The sequence below is a fragment of the Phyllobates terribilis genome, unplaced genomic scaffold (genome assembly GCF_046119375.1).
Source record: "Phyllobates terribilis strain yellow unplaced genomic scaffold, ASM4611937v1 Scaffold_1__5_contigs__length_1240528914, whole genome shotgun sequence".
NCBI classification, from domain to species: domain Eukaryota; kingdom Metazoa; phylum Chordata; class Amphibia; order Anura; family Dendrobatidae; genus Phyllobates; species Phyllobates terribilis.
In genome coordinates this window covers 1,135,199,740-1,135,226,106 of record NW_027362761.1, presented here as the reverse complement: position 1 = coordinate 1,135,226,106, position 26,367 = coordinate 1,135,199,740, and the positions used below count along the sequence as shown (strand labels likewise).

The 26,367-nt window shown below is 42.6% G+C and overlaps 1 protein-coding gene across 1 annotated transcript in view; it reads right to left on the bottom strand.

Moving 5' to 3' along the window:
* Positions 1 to 26,367, bottom strand: part of HGFAC (HGF activator) — a 135,006-nt gene that overhangs the window by 8,333 nt on the left and 100,306 nt on the right. The window contains exons 8-12 of the mRNA XM_073647610.1: positions 17,107 to 17,284; positions 8,633 to 8,718; positions 6,077 to 6,320; positions 1,198 to 1,337; positions 526 to 666 (exon numbers count right to left, since the gene is read on the bottom strand). Coding sequence (XP_073503711.1) covers positions 526 to 666; positions 1,198 to 1,337; positions 6,077 to 6,320; positions 8,633 to 8,718; positions 17,107 to 17,284 — 789 coding nt within the window. The remainder of the gene's footprint in view (positions 1 to 525; positions 667 to 1,197; positions 1,338 to 6,076; positions 6,321 to 8,632; positions 8,719 to 17,106; positions 17,285 to 26,367) is intronic.

Sequence of the window (26,367 nt, the reverse complement as noted above, 5' to 3'; positions counted from 1 at the left end):
AAAATGCTGACCTACTCTGAAATACAACAGAGGGGGAACTGGAGGGAAGTTGTGCCAAATATTTAAAAAGTCGCAATTGATGAATTAGACGAAAACATCTGGAATAGTTAAATAGCGGAAAAGCGGAAAACAAAAAAACAGGCGAGCACATAAAACAGACTTCAAAAAAGGTATAAATGGAATAATTAATTGGGTGTAAACAAAAAACATGTAAAACACACAAAACTAGACAAAAAACAGGCGCAAAGGCAATGATAAATTGGGGTCTATATATTTTTTGTGCCATTTTGGGGAGGATAGAAGATTTGTACCTATACAAATCTTTGCTAATATAATATTTCTTGTCTTTACACATTTAATATGTCCGTCCTCTATTTTTGAGTTCAGTGAGGTTCTGGACTATTAATGGAAGTGGAATTTGGAGCACAAGGTACAAAAAGTTGAGGGAGCTCAGTTCTATGCAGTCTGAGGATGATAAAGCAGGACCTCATTATTGTTGACAAAATTCAGAGTAATGTACTTTACCTTCATTCATACGACCCCATCCAGATATATCACACATATACCCTTCCTCAAATGTGATACCGTCTTCCGGTAGACAGATCGTCTGGATAAATGGCGTCTTCTTTGCACACTGTCCATCTTTTTTTTTCAATTTTATTAACACTGGAAAAAAAATGGAAGCCAGAGAAACATAGTATGAGCCATTAACCCTGGCAGAAACAAATCAGAAAATACATACAATCAAAGAGTATCTCCGGCCTTAAGTGTGTGCCAAGGACACACCATTTACAAGGATGGACACATAAAAATGTGTCATGAAGTGAAGCTTCTGATGGTCATTTCTTTGAGGAGGAAGCAGCAGTTTCTATGATCATCTATGATCATCGGTGTTGGTCAGCCATCTGGCCATTTACCTCTTTCTCAATGTTCTCATGTTTCCAATTGAGGTTATCTAGAAACATGGGTGGAACGTAAAGCTCCCTACAATGCAAAATCTGTACCATGGCCCCACCTACCATGGGCCATTTTCAGCACTGGTGTCTTCTTATGGGGTAGAGGGGTCCTTGGGTGGTGGGCACCCTCAGGCACCAGTGCGGAAGTGTGACTGATACTTCTACAACCTCTATACTGTAACTACATCACTGCCTCGACAACAAGTAATACCCTTGTGATATGTAAGGTATTGTCACTCACCAATGTCATGTTCATTGCGCTTAAACACTGAATATTCAGGATAAAAAATATATCTGTCGATTTCAAACATCTGGGTGACGTCCGACGTCTTATTGAAGAATTGCTGTCCCAGAACCACTCTGATGCTTGTTTTACGAGGGCTGAAGATGGAATAACAAAGAAAGACGAACATTTTTCTCGGAAGAATTGTATACTTGGATAATTTCAATTATTAGGGTTATTAAATGAGGCCACTAGGATATAAGGTATGAAATTCCTTCATCATTTGCCAAAACCAGTGAAATCTATGGCACACTACTACTGCAAAAATCTGAGCAGAGTGAAACCTATGATACAGTCTCTGTTATGTACATCAGGAGACAGATGCAAAATGTTCATATTTTAGCAATTTTCAAAAACGTAGAAAGCCCTTTAAAAAATAGTAATGAGCCTTGTGTCCCCTTATAAAGTACTTATGTCCCAAATGTCCACTTGTAAACTAATTTTGCTGTGAGTACACCCTTAAAAAAGTAACAATACCCCAAGTGCTTCCTTATAATATCACAATGCCCTGGGTGCCCTCTTATAAAATAGTAATAGTCTGAGTGGCACTTGTGTCCCTGTTCAGCCCAATTCACTTGCAATACCAGACACAGCCCATTGATAAGAGACGTACATTTTAGAATGAGCATAAATCCTGGTTGACCCCAGGCACAGTAACGTGATATATAACTTTTTTTTTTTTTTTTTTTTAAGAGAAATTCGCACTTTTGGAAGTTTTACTGGTAGATTATCCTAAATGCAAATTATCTGCCAGTGTATTGAGGAAATAGCTTTTTCTAGAGTCTGAATCAGTGCAGATAACAAAGACATTACCCGTTCCTGCTATACTCATTCCCTTTGCAGTTTTATCTACACAGTTGGTCTCACACAGTCACTTTCAATTACATTAAAAACTATAAAGAGCTGAGTACCAGGCAGTATTATAGCAAGAAAAAGCGGCGTAGTTACTAGGTTTATTTTGGCCGCTGGTAGCCTATTAAGGGAGTTTATTAAAAAAATATATATATATACACACACAAGTACAGTACAGACCAAAAGTTTGGACACACCTTCTCATTTAAAGATTTTTCTGTATTTTCATGACTATGAAAATTGTACATTCACACTGAAGGCATCAAAACTATGAATTAACACATGTGGAATTATATACTTAACAAAAAGTGTGAAATAACTGAAAATATGTCTTATATTCTAGGTTCTTTTGCTTTGATGACTGCTTTGCACACTCTTGGCATTCTCTTGATGAGCTTCAAAAGGTAGTCACCGGAAATGGCTTTCACTTCACAGATCTGCCCTGTCAGGTTTAATAAGTGGGATTTCTTGCCTTATAAATGGGATTGGGACCATCAGTTGTGTTCTGCAGAAGTCAGGCAGATACACAGCTGATAGTCCTACTGAATAGACTGTTAGAATTTGTATTATGGCTAGAAAAAAGCAGCTAAGTAAAGAAAAACGAGTGGCCACCATTACTTTAAGAAATGAAGGTCAGTCAGTCCGAAAAATTGAGCAAACTTTGAATGTGTCCCCAAGTGCAGTTGCAAAAACCATCAAGCGCTACAAAAAAACTGGCTCACATGAGTACCGCCCCAGGAAAGGAAGACCAAGAGTCACCTCTGCTTCTGAGGATAAGTTTATCCAAGTCACCAGCCTCAGAAATCGCAGGTTAACAGCAGCTCAGATAAGAGGCCAGGTCAATACACACAGAGTTCTAGCAGCAGACACATCTCTACAACAACTGTTAAGAGGAGACTTTGTGCAACAGGCCTTCATGGTAAAATAGCTGCTAGGAAACCACTGCTAAGGACAGGCAACAAGTAGAAGAGACTTGTTTGGGCTAAAGAACACAAGGAATGGACATTAGACCAGTGGAAATCTGTGCTTTGGTCTGATGACTCCAAATTTGAGATCTTTGGTTCCAACCACCATGTCTTTGTGCGATGCAGAAAAGGTGAACAGATAGACTCTACATGCCTGGTTCCCACCGTGAAGCATGGAGGAGGAGGTGTGATGGTGTGGGGGTGCTTTGCTGGTGACACTGTTGGGGATTTATTCAAAATTGAAGGCATACTGAACCAGCATGGCTACCACAGCATCTTGCAGCGGCATGCTATTCCATCCGGTTTGCGTTTAGTTGGACCATCATTTATTTTTCAACAGGACAATGACCCCAAACACACCTACAGGCTGTGTAAGGGCTATTTGACCAAGAAGGAGAGTGATGGGGTGCTACGCCAGATGACCTGGCCTCCACAGTCACCAGACCTGAACCCAATCGAGATGGTTTGGGGTGAGCTGGACCGCAGAGTGAAGGCAAAAGGGCCAACAAGTGCTAAGCATCTCTGGGAAATCCTTCAAGATTGTTGGAAGACCATTTCCGGTGACTACCTCTTGAAGCTCATCAAGAGAATGCCAAGAGTGTGCAAAGCAGTCATCAAAGCAAAAGGTGGCTACTTTGAAGAACCTAGAATATAAGACATATTTTCAGTTGTTTCACACTTTTTTGTTAAGTATATAATTCCACATGTGTTAATTCATAGTTTTGATGCCTTCAGTGTGAATGCACAATTTTCATACTCATGAAAATACAGAAAAATCTTTAAATGCGAAGGTGTGTCCAAACTTTTGGTCTGTACTGCATGTTCTTGTTCTGCAGGATCCACAAGAGGAGGGTCAGCAGTGACCTGGGGCACCGATGTGTGTAAATTTGCTGTGACTGGATGACAAAGATAGAGGTGAATTGTCCTAGCTAGGCCCAGAAAATGACCTGAGCTGGCTGGAGGAGGCAGAATGTGGTGATGCAATAGGTTATGTCTCTGCACTGGTTTAAGGAGAACCCAAAAATAAAAGTAGTTGTTGTGTTGTGCACCTTATTTCATGAGATAAAGAACTGATATAAAGAAATGGCCCGGACTGTACCGCCCCTTCACCAAGGCTCAAGGGAGGGGCCCATGACTTAGGAGGTTTTCTAGACCAGAATTTTGGGTGCTAAGGGCTTAATTGTGAGAAGTTTTGGTTTGAGCGGGAATTTTGCGGGAGGAGTATGAGGGCAGAAGGGGTTTATGGGCTTACCTGATTGGTGGGAAAGAGGGTTTCACTCGGTGTGGCCTTTTTAGCTGCAACATCCCAGCCTCCCACCCAATAGGATTATCATTTTAAAGATGGAAAGGGGTTTTTGTTTATTTTGTCACAGTATCTGGTGGAAAAAGAGGGGGGTTTTGAAGGAGGTTGATTGCACTGAAGGAAGAAGGAGGGACCCAAGTGCAGGGATGGGAGATTCCCATGGGTTTCATGGTTCTTACAGAGTTGTAAGCGGGTCCCTACTGGGCTAGGTCTCAAAGGGACATTTTGGAGCATGTACCACTCAACCGAGAGGCCCCCTGGCCCATGTGGATTGGTAAAGGTGTACTGTTTTGATTGATTTGGTCTGCGATTGTCTCCCTTTTTTAATGGACTCATAATACCTGGCACATACTACAAGTATGTAGAGGAAGTCATCATTAAATCTAATTCCTAAGTATGGGCAATTTTTTATGGCCCGTGCACTCAGAGAGGCTATATATACCGGTAAGCATCAGTAAAGCCATTTAGGTCCACACAAATGAAGGAAACTAATTCTTGACTTTTCCATCTCAAGACAAGTGCAAAGCTATAATAAGGTAAATATCCACTCAATAGAAGAATATTGGTATGGAGACACTATATTATTGGGTTTACATCTTTTTTTTTTTCCTAAACACGTCATCTCCCCCCAAAAAAACTTTTAAGACCATGCTCCACTCTGTGAATGTGTCTGGAAGCCGAAGCTTATTGTTGCTCTACATAATACGATTTTCGGGATTACTATTCTCACTTTGGATCATGGATTGGAATACATCATTGTACCTTTATGGCTTTACCTTAGAGCATTGATGTATTTTATTTTGAGTATATTATTTATGTGCTTCTGTGACTTACTGATGCATGTGGCTCCTTACATTATTTTTCTTCTTGAGGTGGTTCCTTTGGATTCATCTTATTATACAGTATGTGTATATGCATGAATTGCATTTTACATGTATTTATAATGCCCTGTGTGTATAAATTTTTTTCTTGCATCATCTTAGGGCTTGTTCACACATATCGTTTTTGCTGCGTTTTTTTGCTCAGAAAACAAGCTTCACTTTACAGTAGCAGAAAAATGAATGAAATTTCTGAAATCTCATTCACACTGTGTGTTTGTTTTAGCTGCAGTGTGTTTTTTTAAAAAACACCGTCAATAATTTCAGCATTTTTGGTGCATTTATTTAATCCTTCATGCATTAAAAAATGCATAAAAAAATGCATGAAAAATGTTCGTAATGTACACAGAATTTACCCTGCATTCCCTTATAGAAAACTTGTGATATTTAAGTGTGCAAGGTATATACCGTACATCTTCTTTTATTTCAAGCATATAGATAGGACCAGGCAAACATTGGAAGAGTACATGCCCTTATCCACATCCATGGTGGAGGCCACAATCCACATCCATGACGGAGACCCTGAGGAAGCGTAACATGACGTGAAACGGCCTTAGGCCACGTGCTGTTTATTTGTATCCCCTGTCCTACCTATGATCTTCAAATAAAAGAAGATTTATATAGGGAGAGGGAAGCCGGATGGGGTATGTACACTAGATGCCCAAGGTGGTGCCAACAAGTCACTCAGCCTTGGCCAGGATATATAGATAGAAAGCTTGGATAGCTAACTAAATCTTTGCCCCAGATGAATGATATGTATCCCCGTCTGGCTTTTGCACTATAGATGGATTTACATTTTGGTTTACTAGACTGTACGAAGACAAAACATCACAATGTACCTGTCAGCGAAGCAGTGTGCAGCCGAGACGACCCAGCAGGGCATTATCAGGCTGCCAGCACAAAATACATTGCCAATGTAAATTGCTGCCATCCACGGGTGAGAACCTGGAAGAGCTGATGTGCCACCAAGAATTCGTCCTCTTGCCACAACACGTTTCTCATGTTTTTTCCCACACTTAGGCTTTGTGACTGTCAATAAGGTAGTTTCCTCATCTTCCATTACTATTCTCCTTGCTTTGTCAGCTTTAAAATACAACACGTGAAAGCTTTAGTTATTATTTAAGAGAATGTTTAAACACTATTTTATTAATAGTTCACTAATTTAGTTTCATTAATGTTATTTTTTTGAGTTCCAAATTTTAAAATATCAACTGCAGTGGTCCAAATATCAATTTGTATAGCCACTGGCTAAAATAATCACATTCTGTAGGCCTGCAGCCACCTCTATGGGGAGCTCACTGCATACAGCATTATTGTTATTGCAGTTAACAGGATCTGTATGCTGTGAGCTTTAAAGCTCCCCCTAGTGGCTTCCACAGGCTGACAGAATTTTAATATTTGGATTTATTTCTGTGTGAAGTGAATTATGGGATTTGCAGCTCTGTAACAGAAAATGGAGCATAATTTCAGAGCAAAGGTATATGAAATGAAAACATTAGTAGGTCCAGTTGAGATATATAGGTTCCGAGTTGCATGCTGAATATAATCAGCAAATTCTGTGTGTGTATCATTCTACACACAATATATGATTATTTCTACAAATTAACCCCTAGTGTATTTTTCAAGATGGGGTTAAATAGAAATTATGTGTCTAATTGTGGTCAATAGGATGATCACTTTTGACTGCATGTAGCTATACGTACTAAATCTTGTTTGTGATCCCGCCCACTTAACCCTTACATACAAAGTCAACATAAAACAACTTTGAGAAAAGGACAGACTGCAATGTTGTCCAATACCTATTGCTTAAACAACCTTCAATAAAGTAAATCAAATGAGAGGAGTATTTGGGAAATTTGGTGGAAAAAAACTTGACACTCCAGGGCCCCTGATCTTTCATATTACTGGACCTTTTGAGCCCTTTAAACTCCACATCCACTATAGCTACAACACTGGAAAGAAAGTATCTGGTAGGTTACATCTAATTGGCAGGCAGGGACATAATGGTCACGGTTGCGGTCTGGCTCGTGCAGGAGAGGGGTCCCACCAACGTCAGCACCTACCTTAGCTGGATGGGCCTCTGAGGACGCACTTTCTGCTGAAGTGTAATGCAGCACAGGGAGCCTGCACTGCAATACATGTCGCCAGCCAATCAGAGGCTGGTAGCTGACGTCGGCATGCGAGACAACTGCAGCCCATGGCAGTAATAACATGCACTGTCCATGCTAGCACACTGAAGTCAGCTGCCGGCTACAGAGGAGGACGCACTACGTCGTGGGAGTGGAGGAAAGTAAGAAGAATTGTTTATTTTTTATAGTTTGAAAATAGAATGGACATTATACCAGGATGGGGCCCTGAATGGGGGTCATTATACAAGAAAGGGGCCCAGGATGGGGCCATGATACAAGGAAGGGGCCCAGGATAGGGTTATTATACCAAAAGGGGGTCCAGGATGGGGGTCATTATACCAGGAAGGGGCTAAGAATGAGGGTTATTATAAAATGAAGACGACCTGGATGGGTGTCATTATATCAGAATGTGGCCAGGATGGAGATCATTATATCAGGAAGGGGCCCAGGATGGGGGTCATTATATAAGAAATGGTTCCAGAATGTAAGGTGATTATATCAGAATGGGGTCCAGGATGGGGGTCATTGTACCAGGAAGTGGTCCAAGATGAGGGTTATTATAACAGTAAGAGGCCCAGGATAGCGGACATTATTATAGGATGGGATACATTATACCAGGAAGGGGCCCATGATGGGGGATATTATACCATGATGGGGAACATTATTACAGTAAGGGGCCCAGGACAGGGGACATTATACCAGGAAGGGGCCCATGAGGGCGGACATTCTAACAGGAAGTGGAGTAGGATATGAGGCATTGTTACAGGATGGGGGACATTATTACAGAAAGAGGCCAGGACTGGGAATATTATTAAAGAAAGGGTCTAGCATGGGGGAGATTATTACAGAAAGGGGCCCAGGATGGGGAAAATTATTACAGGAAGGGGACAAGACATAAGACATTATTACAGGAAGGTGCCATGATGGGTACACTATTACATGTATGTCTTTATAGGATCTAAAACCCTACAAAGGCCCTTACATCTGACCAATATGGAGGTGGAGGTCCCAGGTCCAAATTTAGCACTGTGGTCCATGGGTCACTAGTTACATCTCTGTTGGCAGGTCCTGGTTTTCCCCCACCAAGGATTTCTCTGGCTTCTAGTTATATCAGGCAATGGCCACGTGCCAACTTTAGTTGTGTGCCATGCGTGTGCTGAGAGGGAGGTTTGGGGGAGACATTGTGACATATGTGGGTTGTATTATTACAAAAGCATGAAATTAAAAAGGCAAATCCAAGAAAAATTCTGCATACTGATCACTTACTGCATATAGATACTGAGCAATCCTCCCACGACACATGGTTCTGCTTCATAACATAACACCAAGGGGTTGCGTCGCTATCTGGGCTCCTAGAAAATAGTTATGTATATAATTAGCAAAATAAATGTTTTTCTGCCTCTGATGTGTAGTGCATAAGGCAGAAATATCAACCTATGAGGATAAATAAAGGTGGAATTATATCTTCCCCCTGGTCATTTTACTCCAGGGTTTCTCACATTCACACTACCCTATAACTTATATTATCTCTGCTGTTCATGAACTATTTATGTGCTACATTTTTCTTTTTTTAAAGATTTTCTTTTTTTAAAGATTGGCAAGATTGTACTCCAATATTCAGCAACTTGAAAAATTCTGTGCCCATCCCCTGACTTGTACTTTTCCTTGTCCTTATCCCATGACTGGTACTCTTATTGTATCTGTCCCTTGACTGGTATTTGTATATATCCAATAACTAGTACTCTTCTTGTGCCCATCCCCTGATGGGTACTTGTATCTGTCCTCTTACTGGTACTCTTCTTCTATCCACCCCAACTAGTACTTTACTTGTATCCATCCCTTGACTAATACATTTCTTGTATCATCCTCTGATGGGTACTGGTATCTAAATCTGTTATTTTTCTTTTAACCATCCGCTGACTGGTACTTGTATGTATCCTGTTATTGGCAATTTTTGTGTGCCCATCCTGCCTGACTAGTACTCTTCTTGTCCCCATCACATGACTGGTTCTCTTCTTGTCCCATCACCATACTAGTACTCTTCTTGAATCAATCTCCTGATTAGTACTCTTCTTGTATCCATCCTCTGAGTGGTACTTGAATCTACACCTGACAATTATTTTTCTTGTATCCGTTCTAGCATCCATCCCTTCACTGGAACTTTTATTGTGCCCTTCCCTATCTGGTTGTTATGATACCGCGTAGTACTGCTGGAAACCAGTGGCTGAAGGACCACGAGCAGAAACAGCAAGCGATAGTAGAAGTTCTTGGAGTCTAGCAATGGAGTTGTCGGAAAAAATCCGTAGATAGCTGAGATCAGTCTGGGTAAGAATATTCAGAGCTGGAGACTGGAACTAGGCTAACAGCTAGACACAATACTCAAGCAATGAGTGAGAGATCCATACGGCTTTAAGTAGGCCCAAACAGGAAACTAGATGGATCCCACAGGTTTACAATTTGCCATCTTAGTAAAGTGTAATTTCAGAACACAACAGCAGCCTTCAGTGGTAAGGAGTGGAATTGCAGCTTAATCATTAAGATGAACTATAGCAGCTACTAGTGGTAAAACTGTAGAAGGACAACAGGAATTCTGACATTGGCATTCTTCTTATATCTATCTCCTGACTGGTACTCTTCTTGTATCCATCTCCTGACTGGTACTCTTCTTGTATCCATCTCCTGACTGGTACTCTTCTTGTATCCATCTCTTGACTGGTACTCTTCTTGTATCCATCTCTTGACTCCTGACTGGTACTCTTCTTGTATCCATCTCCTGACTGGTGCTCTTCTTGTATCCATCTCTTGACTGGTGCTCTTCTTGTATCCATCTCCTGACTGGTACTCTTCTTGTATCCATCTCCTTTCTGGTGCTCTTCTTGTATCCATCTCCTGACTGGTGCTCTTCTTGTATCCATCTCCTGACTGGTGCTCTTCTTGTAACCATCTCTTGACTGGTACTCTTCTCATATCCATCTCTTGACTGGTACTCTTCTTGTATCCATCTCTTGACTTGTGCTCTTCTCATATCCATCTCTTGACTGATACTCTTCTTATATCCATCTCTTGACTGCTACTCTTCTTGTATCCATCTCCTGACTGGTACTCTTCTTGTATCCATTTCCTGACTTGTACTTTTCTTGTATCCATCTCCTGTCTGGTGCTCTTCTTGTATCCATCTTTGGACTGGTGCTCTTCTTTTATCCATCTCCTGACTTGTACTCTTCTTGTATCCATCTCCTGTCTGGTGCTCTTCTTGTATCCATCTCTTGACTGGTTCTCTTCTTGTATCCATCTCCTGACTGGTGCTCTTCTTGTATCCATCTCTTGACTGGTGCTCTTCTTGTATCCATCTCTTGACTGGTTCTCTTCTTGTATCCATCTCCTGACTGATACTCTTCTTGTATCCGTCTCCTCCTGACTGGTGCTCTTCTTGTATCCATCTCGTGACTGGTGCTCTTCTTGTATCCATCTCCTGACTGGTGCTCTTCTTATATCTATCTCCTGACTGGTGCTCTTCTTATATCTATCTCCTGACTGGTGCTCTTCTTGTATCCATCTCGTGACTGGTGCTCTTCTTGTATCCATCTCCTGACTGGTGCTCTTCTTGTATCCGTATCCTCCTGACTGGTGCTCTTCTTGTATCCATCTCCTGACTGGTGCTCTTCTTGTATCCATCTCGTGACTGGTGCTCTTCTTGTATCCATCTCCTGACTGGTTCTCTTCTTGTATCCATCTCCTGACTGGTGCGCTTCTTGTATCCATCTCCTGACTGGTTCTCTTCTTGTATCCATCTCCTGACTGGTTCTCTTCTTGTATCCATCTCCTGACTGATACTCTTCTTGTATCCATCTCCTGACTGGTGCTCTTCTTGTATCCATCTCGTGACTGGTGCTCTTCTTGTATCCATCTCCTGACTGGTGCTCTTCTTGTATCCATCTCCTGACTGGTGCTCTTCTTGTATCCATCTCGTGACTGGTGCTCTTCTTGTATCCATCTCCTGACTGGTGCTCTTCTTGTATCCATCTCGTGACTGGTGCTCTTCTTGTATCCATCTCCTGACTGGTTCTCTTCTTGTATCCATCTCCTGACTGGTGCTCTTCTTGTATCCATCTCCTGACTGGTTCTCTTCTTGTATCCATCTCCTGACTGGTGCTCTTCTTGTATCCATCTCGTGACTGGTGCTCTTCTTGTATCCATCTCCTGACTGGTGCTCTTCTTGTATCCATCTCCTGACTGGTTCTCTTCTTGTATCCATCTCCTGACTGGTGCTCTTCTTGTATTCATCTCCTGACTGGTTCTCTTCTTGTATCCATCTCCTGACTGGTTCTCTTCTTGTATCCATCTCCTGACTGGTGCTCTTCTTGTATCCATCTCCTGACTGGTTCTCTTCTTGTATCCATCTCCTGACTGGTGCTCTTCTTGTATCCATCTCCTGACTGGTGCTCTTCTTGTATCCATCTCGTGACTGGTGCTCTTCTTGTATCCATCTCCTGACTGGTTCTCTTCTTGTATCCATCTCCTGACTGGTTCTCTTCTTGTATCCATCTCCTGACTGGTGCTCTTCTTGTATCCATCTCCTGACTGGTTCTCTTCTTGTATCCATCTCCTGACTGGTGCTCTTCTTGTATCCATCTCCTGACTGGTTCTCTTCTTGTATCCATCTCCTGACTGGTTCTCTTGTTGTATCCATCTCCTGACTGGTTCTCTTCTTGTATCCATCTCGTGACTGGTGCTCTTCTTGTATCCATCTCCTGACTGGTTCTCTTCTTGTATCCATCTCCTGACTGGTTCTCTTCTTGTATCCATCTCCTGACTGGTGCTCTTCTTGTATCCATCTCCTGACTGGTTCTCTTCTTGTATCCATCTCCTGACTGGTGCTCTTCTTGTATCCATCTCGTGACTGGTGCTCTTCTTGTATCCATCTCCTGACTGGTGCTCTTCTTGTATCCATCTCCTGACTGGTTCTCTTCTTGTATCCATCTCCTGACTGGTGCTCTTCTTGTATCCATCTCCTGACTGGTTCTCTTCTTGTATCCATCTCCTGACTGATTCTCTTCTTGTATCCATCTCCTGACTGGTGCTCTTCTTGTATCCATCTCCTGACTGGTTCTCTTCTTGTATCCATCTCCTGACTGGTGCTCTTCTTGTATCCATCTCCTGACTGGTGCTCTTCTTGTATCCATCTCCTGACTGGTGCTCTTCTTGTATCCATCTCCTGACTGGTGCTCTTCTTGTATCCATCTCCTGACTGGTGCTCTTCTTGTATCCATCTCCTGACTGGTTCTCTTCTTGTATCCCTCTTTTGACTGTTGCTCTTCTTGTATCCATCTCCTGACTGGTTCTCTTCTTGTATCCATCTCCTGACTGGTGCTCTTCTTGTATCCATCTCCTGACTGGTTCTCTTCTTGTATCCATCTCCTGACTGGTGCTCTTCTTGTATCCATCTCCTGACTGGTGCTCTTCTTGTATCCATCTCCTGACTGGTGCTCTTCTTGTATCCATCTCCTGACTGGTGCTCTTCTTGTATCCATCTCCTGACTGGTTCTCTTCTTGTATCCCTCTTTTGACTGTTGCTCTTCTTGTATCCATCTCCTGACTGGTACTCTTCTTGTATCCATCTCCTGACTGGTTCTCTTCTTGTATCCATCTCGTGACTGGTGCTCTTCTTGTATCCATCTCCTGACTGGTTCTCTTCTTGTATCCATCTCCTGACTGGTACTCTTCTTGTATCCATCTCCTGACTGGTGCTCTTCTTGTATCCATCTCCTGACTGGTGCTCTTCTTGTATCCATCTCCTGACTGGTTCTCTTCTTGTATCCATCTCCTGACTGGTTCTCTTCTTGTATCCATCTCTTGACTGGTGCTCTTCTTGTATCCATTGCTTGATGTATTGTATGTTTTATTGTATGTTTTAAAAGTGTTGTGGAGGCAGTGCTGGAACCATGCAGAGTCATGGAGCCATAGCTCTTATATTTTGACTGACATCTCTCTGAGCGCAATTTCGGCACAGTTGTACAGATATGAAAGGAGGAATGGGGTGTTATCAGAAGTGACTCCATGACTGTGCCCCACTGCCCCCATGACCCCATGTGTATAAAAATACACACCGCGGGCTGACATTAAACACATTTTTCTTCCACAGTAACAAATGCATCATTTTACCAAGTGTGTCCCATATATATGAGCAGAAAAAAATAAAGATAATGACAGCTAGCCCTTTAAAATATTCTGTGCAGTCATATCAGTGTTTTTTTTATCAGTTTTGTTTTTCTGGCCAGAAATTAATTATTGTATATTGTGTATGTGTGTTCCAAAATTCCTTTGCTGCATTATAATTAGTATACTAATTAAAATATGAGCACGAGATTCTCCTGTGTCTATAAAATCCCAGCGTAAAATCTTTAAAATAAACCTTTGACACGTTTGTTCGTTAGCTCACGGGGTAACACTATAGGGCAGACCTGCAATGCTTAAATTAGCATTATTAAGCAGCTAAATGAATTAATACATGCAAATAATTATGTAGCATACGCTATATGATAGATTTCCGTGTCATATTTAATATGCCTGCAAGCCTTGGGAAAAGTTACGTAGGTTGCATCATACTGCCACCTTCTGGCCATTGCTGGTAAACTTCAGTTAGGAGCGACAGCAACTCAAACATAGTAGTAACCATAAGAGTAAGCAAAATATAGTTTACAAATTTATCACAACCGGCTGCCTACAGTGAGACACAGCACAGCTGTCAGGGCAGAAAAGTTTAGTAATTGATTGATACGCTGCCATCTATCTGATTGATATGCGGCGTATGCTGCATCCTGACAGCACCAGATTATGACTTATTCTTCCAATGCTTCAAGGAGAGAATATCTTCATATTCCAGTTTCTGACAGATAATGGTGCATTTTTTTGACTTCATGCAGAGACAGCTCTCTATATAATTAGAGTCTTTGATTTCAATGGGAAAGACGTTGAAATGATGCGACTGAACCCTGCGGCAATCTGTTAACAATTAACCCGCACATGCTTAATCTGTATCTCTACGTACGCTTACATCGGATGTGTTGATGGCACGTGCTCAGCTTCAGACAGAAAACTAACACCCGGCTGCCAGGACTCGGATTAGTGCTATCCTTAGATACTACGGTCAATAACTACTCCAGCATCTACGATTATTAGACAGAGGGAGACATCTCCCTCTGTCACCGCTTTCTTTTTGCGCTTTAGGTAAAGTATTGCACTTTAGTAGATATAGGCAATCAGCAAACAGTTTTAGATGCCCTGTGCTTTTAAAGACCCAAGCTCTAGTACTTTCTTATTTAGAGGTGCACTCTTTTTTTTATTAAAGAGAATCTGTCAGCTTTTTTTTGCTTTGTAATCTGCCAGCAGTATAATGTAGGGACAGAGACCCTGATTCCAGTGATACGTCACTTAGTTTACTGGGTGCAGCCGTTGTCATAAAGTCACAGTTTTCTTTGCTGCAGATCTAGCAGAGCTCAGTGGTTGACCCTGCACACAGCCCAACTTTCTGTGTATATTGTATAGTGAGAGAGAGGTGCTAATCAGCAGAATGGGTGCATGTTTGGACCAGAAGGCACAAGGACAGTTGTCATCTAGTGATAATTTCCTGCTGATAAAAGACTGATTGCATTGAAACAGCAAAACACAGCCCAGTAAGTGACACATCACTGGAATCAGGGTCTCTTTCCCTACATCCTTGTGATTTCAGATTACATAGCAGAAAGCTGGTGGCAGATTCCCTTTAAACTTTTATTTAGCCATCAGGAATATGTGCACACATTAAAATGCGTACCCATCATTGCTTCTACCGTTCCCAGCACAGCTCCAGTCCCCTTTTCTGTGACTGTGACTGCAGTTCTGACAAGTAAGGTCTCTCATAGACTTATATTGAGAAAGCAAATAATAGTCTATAAATCAGAAGTTGGGTCACTTGGTGCAGCAGCTGCACTGGACATGAGATAAGGAAGTGAAATGTAAGTATTTTAATGCATACACTGTGCACATATTACTGATTGTAAAGGAAAGGGTTAATTTACAGAAGTTCCAGAGTGCTCCTTTAATCAGCACAAACCTGTGTTGCAGCACCCCCTAGTGGTAGAGCAAGTATGTGATACCCAGGGCTAGTCTATAAAATGCATAATCCAACAAGTAAAATTAATGAAAAAAAATTTGACATTAATGTAAAAGGGCAATAATATTAAAACAAAGATGCAGATTCCCTATTAAAAGGACTGTTTAATATTGACAACACCTTTCTATATGACCAATTCAGGCTAATGATGAACATTATAGAGGGAGAGTACTCCACTCTATAGCCTTCATTATGATATGATCAGAAACCTCCAATAAGCAGGTTGCTGGCCATTCATTTGAGAGGCTGACATGTAATACTACATTTGTCCTGAAGTGGCACTGCAGGGAAAATGACTGGCTGATGCCAACTTTCACTGAGCAAAATAAGCTCCTCCCCCTATGTAAATATCCACTTCAGAGCGGAAGAGGACTAGAATTCTAGTAGCAATCCTAAAAATCAATGTTGACCCTTTAACGAGCCATGCTTTGCACTGATGAGGGGCAAACACCCAGAAACATGTCTCTACAAACGGAGTGTCTGGTTTGGCATTTTATCCTATTTCATATGGCAAGACTTGTTAAAGAGGTGATATTTAGGGATGAGATAACAGCATTTACTATATACATACATATATATTTAAGGAGTTGTCCACTACGCGGACAACCCCTTGTCAATCCCTATGTTTCTATGTAAAATAATAACGCTTACACTCACGTCCGGTGCCGGCGCCATTCCAGCAGTGTAAGCACTGGCTCTCCTGGGGGTGGCGTGACAATGTTATGTCATGTGAACCCTGCACCCAATCAGCATTGGCTTCACTCTCCTTGCCTTCGGATGAATCACATACACACAGAGAAAGTGAGAGAGTAGCAGCTCACACTTCTTCTGGATGTATGTAATTTGTCACACAATCCCTGGGAGAGCCAGTGCTGACAACGCTGGAACGGTGCCGGCATCAGAGGTGAGTATAAGAGTTATTATTTTACAAGGAGGAAACATTGGGATTGACCGTGTAGTGGACAATCCCTTTAAGAGAGACATTAGAGTGACAGTTAGAGATAAAGGTTAGAAGAAGCAGCCATAGCGGTAAGCCACGTCAACCTTTTCTTCTTTGTGGCTGCTGAGGGAACTGTCGGTACAGTATGTAGTGAGAGACTGATTAAACCTTTACAAGCAGCAATGTCCTCTTCTTTTATCTTGGCTGCAAATTAATTTGACATCTTATTTCATGGCTGATACATAATAATGTCACCAGATTTTGGGCTGATTCTGGCAAACTGAACATCAAACTTGTGTTGCATAATCTTGAGGGAAATCACACAATTATCTTTTTTAATGTCATGTATTTGAGAAAAGTCCTATAATATTATCCACTATCACTTTTTGCGTTTTTCTGACAAGATCCTCTTTAATTTACAAGCTAACATATGGCATGTATGGGGACCCGGTTACAGATTTTGCATTGGGATTATTTATTCCACTCTCCTGAGCAGTAAAATATGTAAGAGCGTTGAATGAATTCACTATCCTATTCCAGGTAGTGCCAGCATTACTGAAGACCTTCTAATTACAGCTAATACATTATAATTTGATTATTATATACACCTGATAAGCAGTGAGCGGCGTCCAGTTTACAAATTTTTACCTGCAGTATGGATGGGATCCTAAGCCTTTAAAAATATAGTCTTCCTGTGTGCCAATATGGATCTCTCGAAAAAGTATATCAGAATCCCACCTTAGACAGCTAAGGCCTGACCGACTTTTTTTCTCGACACCTCGATATTCTGTCGCATTGCCATAACTGTAGCAGCCCTGCTTTGGATCTAAAACACAAAACAGGCATAGATTTAAAAATAATGAATAACATAATCTTAGAATTTCTTTGCATACATATATGTATAGCGAGAGAGTCGCGTTTTAGTTTAAATGGTCATTGTCATTTCAACAAATTTCGGCATATTGCATTGTCAATGTTAATACTATGAAAAATATAAAATATTTTTTACTACCAAAAATGTGGAGTGAAAATTTGAAAAGTTGTTGTAAAGGTCTGGCAATTAAGAGTCTCTGTTTTGAACAACTTACTGTCCACCGCCTATTGTCAAGGATGATCTGTCTAAAGTTACAGACAAGCAGGAAAGATAACAACAAGCATGTATTTGCTATTAGGCACCGATTATCACTTATCTTCTGTCTCATGACAACTTGCTGTCTCATGACTGTTTTAGTGCTGGAAGTTTACTGTAAAACAATAGCCGAATCGTAAATAAGTTGCAGTCGCATGCAACTTGCATTGAAGCCTACATCAAGTGACTCGCGTGCGACCAGCAGCAGAAAATCCAACACATTTGAAAACAATTGCGAATCTGTGTCTCAGTCATGGTAGGTCACAAGTCAATGCCACACCATAGGAAATCATTGGATGCAAAGCAATGGCCTGGACTGTATGCACCATTGGGGCTCAAAGGAGGGCCTCGTGACTCAGGATGTATGCTAGGCCTGAATTTTGGGTACTAAAGGGTTATTTGGGAGAAGCGTTGATTTGAGTGGGAATTTTGGGGGAGGGGTATGGGGCAGAGGGGACTTTTGGGCTTATCTCATTGGTAGGTAGGAGGGTTCCACTTGGGGGGTATAAAAGGAGGGGTCACCGATGGAACATCCATTCTTCGGGAGTTGGATTTTGTACTTGGAACATCGTCACGTCAGGATCCGTAAGATAGAGGCCTTGTTCCAGGAGATCTGGTCCTTGTATGAAAGCAGGGGCCAGCAGTGGCTCCAGGCCCAGCTGAAGCAATAGAACACGGAAGAGAGGGTGGCCACAGCACCTCAGAAGTGTTCGAGGAGGTCCAGGTCTCCTGAAAGACTGAGCCCAGATGTGACTCCCTGGATCAGGCGGAAAATTTGCAGCCCCTCAAGGGACACTTCAGGGACGCCAAAGCAGCCTCAGCCTGCAGCTGCTGTACGTCGTTCTGGAAGGAATCCGCTATGTAACGACGTCAAAGTCACATGAACAAGCTGTATACCCATAATTGCAGCCGCACAGGGCCCAGTCAGCAGTGATCAGCGACGGTGGGATACAGTCTCCCCTGACATTTGGAGCGCAGCAGGTCGGGTCAGCCTGGGAGAGGATCCAGGCAGAGGGGCAATCAGGAGGTTGCCAGCACCAAGAATCGGCTCAACAGGACCAGGAGAGGACTGAGTTATTCCAAGGATGCTGGCCGCAGGCGTGCAGCTTAAGTCTCTTCTCCTCCTAGACAGCTCGGTGTTCATGAAAGGTGGTCCAGGTCTAGTGGTGGGTCGGCTATGCTAGTCTTACTTGGCGATGTTCCCAGGCCTGACTCTGCCTCAAGAGAAGAGGGTCAGATTTTACCAATTCGTTGCCATTTTTAGGCGCTGTTTGTCTTGATGCGGTTTCAATGGTGTGGATTTTGGATCTCATTCGTTTCAGATTCGGGCCGCAACCGAGGCTGGTGTTTTAGGGGTTAAGGCGGTGCCCAAGATTGGTCGCTGGGAGTCTGCCAGATATCGGTCCTACATCAGACCACACATGTTATAAAGAGAATTGTTTTTGTGGATTGTTCTTTCTTTTATGTCAGGATCTATTGCATTCCCTCTCTTTTCTTGTGTTCCAGGAGCCCCTCTTTTGGTCAGGATGTTAGGTCTTTCTCATGTTTATTGAGGTTCATTGCAGGTCGATGCAAGACCAGCAGGACGTCAATTGGGTCTCTCCAGAGACGCTGCATTGGTGCGACGGATCGGTATCAGGGACTTGCTGTAGAACTCAGTAATGCCAGAATTGCACTTTCATATTACTTTGGACAGGCCCCCAGATATTTTGTTGCTGCACGCAGTCGGGAATGATTTGGGCACCTGAGCTTCAAGGGAGATAATACGTGACATCAAGTACGAGTGCCTGAGGCTACTGTCTTCCCACCAGAGTTTAGTACTTCCATGGTCGGACATTGTCTTGCCCCTCTCATGGAAACATGCAAAGTCAGTCGAAAAGTATAATAAGGTCCGTAGCAAGGTCAAAAGGGAGGTGTCCCATTTCATTGCATGCCATGGGGGGGTCGTAGTACAGCACTGTGATTTGGAAGTTCCTTGGCGGGAATTTCTTAGGTCTGATGGAATCCATTTGAATACGATTGGTATAGATATTTGGCCTTTGGCGCTAATGGAAGGGTTTGAGAAGGCTTTGTGTTTGTGGCGGGACTCACATGCATAAGGGGTCCTGCCTGCTTGCTCGTGGAAAAGGAGAGGGGGGTTTGAATGAGGTTGATTGCACTGAATGACGGTGGGAGCCCAGTGCAGGGATGGGTGACAGGTGACTCACATGTGTTACAAGGTTCTTACAGAATTGTAAATGGGTCCCTACTGGGCTAGGTCTCAGCGGGACATTTTGGCATGGGCAATATTCAGCCAGGTGCCCACAAGCCAGTGTGGTGGGGCTGTGGAAGGTGTGGAGGAGCTGTTTTGTTGTGGTTAAAGAAAATGGTTGAACCTTCAATCCCCTCACCACACCTTTTGGTGGTCATATTGATGGGTAATTAATGTTGTTTAAGGTTTCTTATATGATGGTTATTCAATAAATGAGGCTGCTGTGGCCATTATATCCAACGTCACGCAGTGTGGTTTCTTTATTGATTAGATATAGGGTCTGCAGATTTATTTATGCAGTCACACATTCTGAAGTCATGCAGCACTGCAATCTCAGAGTTGCACGACACATGTAGCCATATAGATACAGCCTTTATAGAGCACCCATCAAATCTCGTGACATGTCTGTTAGGGCAGATGCAGATGGACGTACGTTTTCCATCCAAGAAAATTGGATCGATTATGCAAATCACACACTAACCAGAGTTTGATCAGAGTGTGATCATAGTGTGATCCGACTCTCTCGGATAAGGAGAAAATAAAGAAAATAATTTTTCCATCTTCTCCGTTGAGTCAGTCCATGGAAATCGGACTACATTCAGATGTCATCAGAGTACAATCCGACAATTTCCACAGACTCATTGACTTACATAGGTGAGAGAGATGGGAATCTCTGAACAAACTTGGGCATGCAGCGATTTTTTTTTAACTCGAACCGGCGTAGTCCGAGGAAAAAATCTGACATTTCCACGGCGCCACAGAATAACATTGATCTGAGTACGAACGGATATTTTGTCAGATCACACTCGGAAAGAAAATATGCTCACCTGCACCTGTCCTTAAAGAATATGTGCACAAGGAAACTACTCAAATCTGTTGCAAAAGCTACTGTGGATCTAATTGCAGAAAAGCAGTAGAGTAGCTGCACATTTTACTTTCTGCATTGCAAAGGGTGAAATCTACACAATAAATTACTATTTAACATCTGCATTGATGGACAATTCCCTTTAAGGATTTTCTCTGCAGCATGTGGATGGGTTTTCCTAAAATCTTCCACGATCCTGCTGTAACACGCAGCAGATTTTTGTCTGGAAAATCTGGAGATAAAATGCGCTGCACGTATCCTAAATAAATGTGTGCATTGCCCATGAAATAACAAGGCTGAAGTGTTTATTTTCGAAACTCATTGTCCTGTTCCTTTCTTGAATAAATTGACAAGTAGGCATTCCCATTCTACTTGTAAGTAGATTGTGTCCACACACTTCTAAACATGCCCAATCAATGCAGAATATTTAAGCCACGGCCCCACTATCAGTATTTGGTCAGTATTCGGTCAGTATTTTTTCTCAGGAGTGGGAGCCAAAACCAGGAGTGGGTGATAAATGCAGAATCGGTGACTTGTTTCTATTATACCTTTTCTCTGATTGTTCCTTACCTGGTTTTGGCTTACAAATACTGATGTAAAATACTGACCAAATACTGACCAAATACTGATAGTGGGGCATTGGCCTTAGGGACACACTCCATTGTCAAGGCCTATTCCACTTGTCAATTTATTTACATATTTCCAGGAGTAATAACAGAGCATCACCACAATGGAGACTTCTCAAAAAAGATATTCAGGCATTGTATTCATCAGTTGTCTACATATCTATAGTTCTGTCTGAAAGTGTTGGCACCCTTTAAATTGTTCCAGAAAGTGAAGTATTTCTCCCAGAAAATTATTGCAATCATACATATGTAGCACCCCGAGGGCTCGGCTGCTACAGGGGTATTGCACCTCAAACCAGAGGTGTGATATTCCACTCCCGGGTAAGGATGGAGTGTGGACCAGGACTCAGTAGGCTGCATGCACCACACACACCCCATTTCCGAGGGACAGTTCAACGGTGCTCCCACGAAACAGTAGTGCAGGCACGACAGCATCTGTCCCTGGCTGGAGTGGGGAGGGGAAAGTAAACCCAGTGGTGTAGGAGCAGATAGGGGTGGGTCTCTGGGCAAAGGAAGGAGCCCATTGGTTGCTAGTCACCTGGGCTCACACATAGAGGGAGGTATATAAGGTGGGCAGCATCTTAGTTCTGAGTGTAGAAGAAGACAGACAGTCAGAGGAGGGAAGGAGTTCAGCCAGAGAGGGCTGACAGGGAGCTGTGGCTCAGTCTGGGCCCAGCTCCACGAGGCAGGCCTAGGGTGAAGGCCGGAGCCAGAGAGAAAGAACGGAAACAGAAAGGAACAGAAAGGAAAGAAGGAAAGGAACATTAAGAGAGGCCCAGAGACACGAGAGAAGAAGGAACCCCATAGGCCCAGGAGATTGCGGGTGACGGGTTGGCAGAACAGGGTACCGGAACCCAAATTGGTGGAGGCAATAAATTCCTCAGCCAAAGACCGGAGGTTGTGACTACAACTTGGTGCGACCCCTCACTACATCCACCAGGAAAGCATACCACATAGGGTCAGGGAAACCGGAGATAGGTTTCGCCAAGAGAAGGCCCGAGGAAGCTGGACAAAGGTGGGTCACTGGTGGGGACGGCCAGAGAAAGGAAGAGAAGGGAGCCCTGTGCCATGCTCTGGAATTGCCTGGGAGTTGGTCGAGCCCCTTGCCTGGTGGACGCAGCACGGCCTGGGCAGTCACCGCCGGTACCGAGGTGACTAGGACCAGTAAAGAACTGTGAGTAAAGCATTGGAAACTTCAACCACACGTCTCTGTTTCATCACCGCACCAGCACCATCGGTACTGGGACGCTCACACCATCACTCTCATCATCCACACTAGCTGCCCTAAGGCAATACTCCTCCCGTGGGAAGTTATCCCATACTTGGCTGCGCATACAGCATCAGCCTCAGCGTTCTGCAGCGCAGCGGCGGTCCCCACTGACCGCAATCCACGGGTGGCGTAGTCGGACACTTGTTATTACACTAAGACTGCCACTGAATTGACCACCCTGGGCACGGACCGGGTCAGCGCCACGGAGACTACAACCCCCAGCGATCCGGCTCCGGGTATTCCCTGCACAACACAGGCCCAGGGGGCGCGTCACATATTGTGTTTTACACATGTTTATTTCCTTTGTGTGTATTGTAACAATACAAAAAAACTGAAAAAAAGGCAAATTGGACATAATTTCCCACAAAACCCAGGACAAAATTGTTGGCAGCTTTCCAAAATTGTGGGTAAACAACTTTTTTCAAGCATGTAATGCTCGTTCAAACTCACCTGTGGCAAGTAATATGTGTGGGCAATATGAAAATCCCACCTGAAACCAGGTAAAAAAGGGGAGAAGTTAACTCAATATTTGCATTGTATGTCTGTGTGCCACACTAAACATGGAGAAGAGAAAGAGGAGAAGAGAACTGTCTGAGGACTTGAGAACTAAAATTGTTGAACAATATCAAAAATCTCAAGGTTACAAGTGAGACCAAGATAGAGCTTTTTGGTAAAGCACATCATTCTACTATTTACTGAAAACAGAATGATGCCTGCAAAGAAAAGAACACAGTACCTACAGTTAAATATGGTGGTGGTTCAAAGATGTTTTGGTGTTGTTTAGCTGCCTCTGACAATAGGTGCTTTGACTGTGTGCAAGGCATCATTAAATCTGAAGATTACCAAAGGAGTTTGGGTTGCAATGTAGTGCCTAGTGTCAGAAAGTTGGATTTGTGTCCTAGGTCATGGGTCTTCCAGCAGGACAATTACCCCAAACATTCTTCAAGAAGCACCCAGAAATGGATGGAAACAAAGCACTGGAGAGTTCTGAAGTGGCAGCAATGAGTCCGGATCTAAATCCCATTGAACACCTGTGGAGAGATATTAAAATTGCTGTTGAGAGAAGGTGCCTTCAAGTATGACAGACCTGGAGCAGTTTGCAAATGAAGATTGGTTCAGAATTCCAGTTGAGAGGTGTAAGAAGCTTGTTGATTGTTATAAGAAGCGATTGATCGCAGTTATTTATTCCAAAGGGTGTGCAACCAAATATTAAGTTGGGGTGACAAAAATTTTGTCCGGCCCATTTTTGGGGTTTTGTGTGGGGTTTTGTGTCCAATTTGCCTTTTTTCTGTCTTTTTGTGTTGTTTCAATACACACAAAGGAAATAAACGTGTATAACAAAACCTGTGTAATTGCAGTAATTTTCTAGGAAAAAAATTAATTTTATAGAACTATTTCAAGGGTGCCAACACTTTCAGCCATGACTGTAATAACTGAAAGTAGTAAGAAAATGGTAAAATGTCCCTCTGCCATATTCTATTAGTAAATTGCAGAGTGATGTTAACCACATTATAACCTCGTGCAAATAACCTGCTGTACGAGGTTCTTGCACCCGCAGTAAAATCTGAAAGTCGGACCGCAAATGAAATAATTTTAATTCTCTGAAACGTCCATCGTAGCTGGAACAATATGTGCAGAGCCATCAAGAACAAAATTGCAGATTTATGATAACCCGGAGGATGAATAATTCCTGACAGATTCAGTCCAGCTAATTGGGCATCACATAGAGAAGAATAATAGACAATTTGGGTAGAAGAGGTGCAGAACTGGGAGCGCTTGTCATGTCCGGATGTCTGTTGTCACCGTACATCTTATTTTGGAGAATATATTTCATCTTATTTTGGAGACTGTGTTGCTGTATATTCTTATTATGTGACACATTGTATCCGGGGGAGGTGTATAATTGGAAGGAAGGTATTTCACAGTGTCTATGATGATTGTTGTACAGGATCACTTCAAGTTATAGAGATGTTGCTCAAAAACTCCCATCCTTTGGGTGCTGGGACCACCGAAATATCAAGAACAAAGCGCTTGGTTCTTTAGGGGGTTTTCTTGTCCTTATTCCAGAGAGATGAAAATAAGTCATAAACTTATGTAATCGTCACAGCTCCTGCGTTCTAGCAATTGATGGAGCAATGAGAATGTCTGAGATATCTTGACGACATCTCGGAATTTAGTTTGGGCATTATATGGTATGGTGGTATCATTTGGGCAAGGTTAAAATTTTGATACCTCATTGTACTTTGCATTGCACTGTACAGGAGATATTGTAGGACTAAGGTAGGCTTTGTTCTGACTGAGCTTAGAGACTTGGTCCTGCAACTGTTACTTCCACGTCAAGAAGTAAGAGCGGCAGATGATATTACGTCAACTTATGCTAGAGATGAGCGTTGTTCTACTCGAACTGTTCGCCAATCTCAAATTCGAGCTGTTTTGGGCGGTGTTCGAGCCGTTCGGCGAACACGAACAATTTGAGAAAAATTCGGCTGTTCAAGGTTATGTTCGATAACTGTTCGTGCACCAAAATCATAACTGGATTTTTTCTCAGTAATGATGAAAATTAATGTTAATACGCAGTTTGAGTGTACAGCGGGGTGGGGGGAGGGGCAGGGGATGGATCTCTGCAGGAACAATGAAGATCTCCATTTTTTTTTCTCTTTCCCGCATTTACAGTGGGGAGGTGCAATCTGTCAGCCTATCAGCAGCGCACACACGGAGCGAAGTGCTTTTTTTCACACAAGCAAGGGCATGTGTCATTGGCAGTGTATGTCACATGTCCTTGCCCTATAAGACCAAACCATTTTCCCCGTCGCCACCATTTTCTCACTGCTGCAGCTGCGTGTTAGACGGCACCGCTGTTGCTGTGTGCGCTATACCTTGTTAATTTCAAGCCAATTTTCGCACAAATCTACAGATAGCTTGGGAGTAGGGAATAGTTGTGATTGCAGTCCTTTTAAGGACTAGGTTACAGCATTTCCTATGACTTTTATCAGGCAGGTCTGTGCTCTTAAATAGATAGATTGTGGGAGTAAAGACTAATTGTAATTGGAGTCCTTTTCAGGACTAGGTTACATCAGTTCCTATCAGTTTTTGCCAGGCAGGTCTGTGCCAGTGCTGTGCAAGTTTTTTCACAGCATTTGGCTGAATCTAGCAAAGCTAATCCTTTTTGGCCTATTGCAGAGTGTGTTAGTCAGTGGAGTAGCCTATCTGTGTTGCAAGATATACCACCTGTGTATAGAATACCAATTTTTTTACTGCACCTAGTGAAGTAAAATCTTTTGGACATAGCATCATTCTATTAGTCCATCTATACTGACCTCCATCAGGTTGCAAATTGAATATAATTTTTTTCTGCATCTAGCTCTGAAAAAATATTGGGCTTCTAGCTGTGTGTGGGACTTGTTCTATTAATCCATCTATACAGACCTCCATCAGGTTGCAAACTGAATATATTTTTTTCTGCATCTACCTCTGAAAAAATATTGGGCTTCTAGCTGTGTGTGGGACTTGTTCTATTAATCCATCTATACAGACCTCCATCAGGTTGCAAACTGAATATATTTTTTTCTGCATCTACCTCTGAAAAAATATTGGGCTTCTAGCTGTGTGTGGGACTTGTTCTATTAATCCATCTATACAGACCTCCATCAGGTTGCAAACTGAATATATTTTTTTCTGCATCTACCGCTGAAAAAATATTGGGTTTCTAGCTGTGTGTGGGACTTGTTGTATTAGTCCATCTATACTGACCTCCATCAGGTTGCAAAC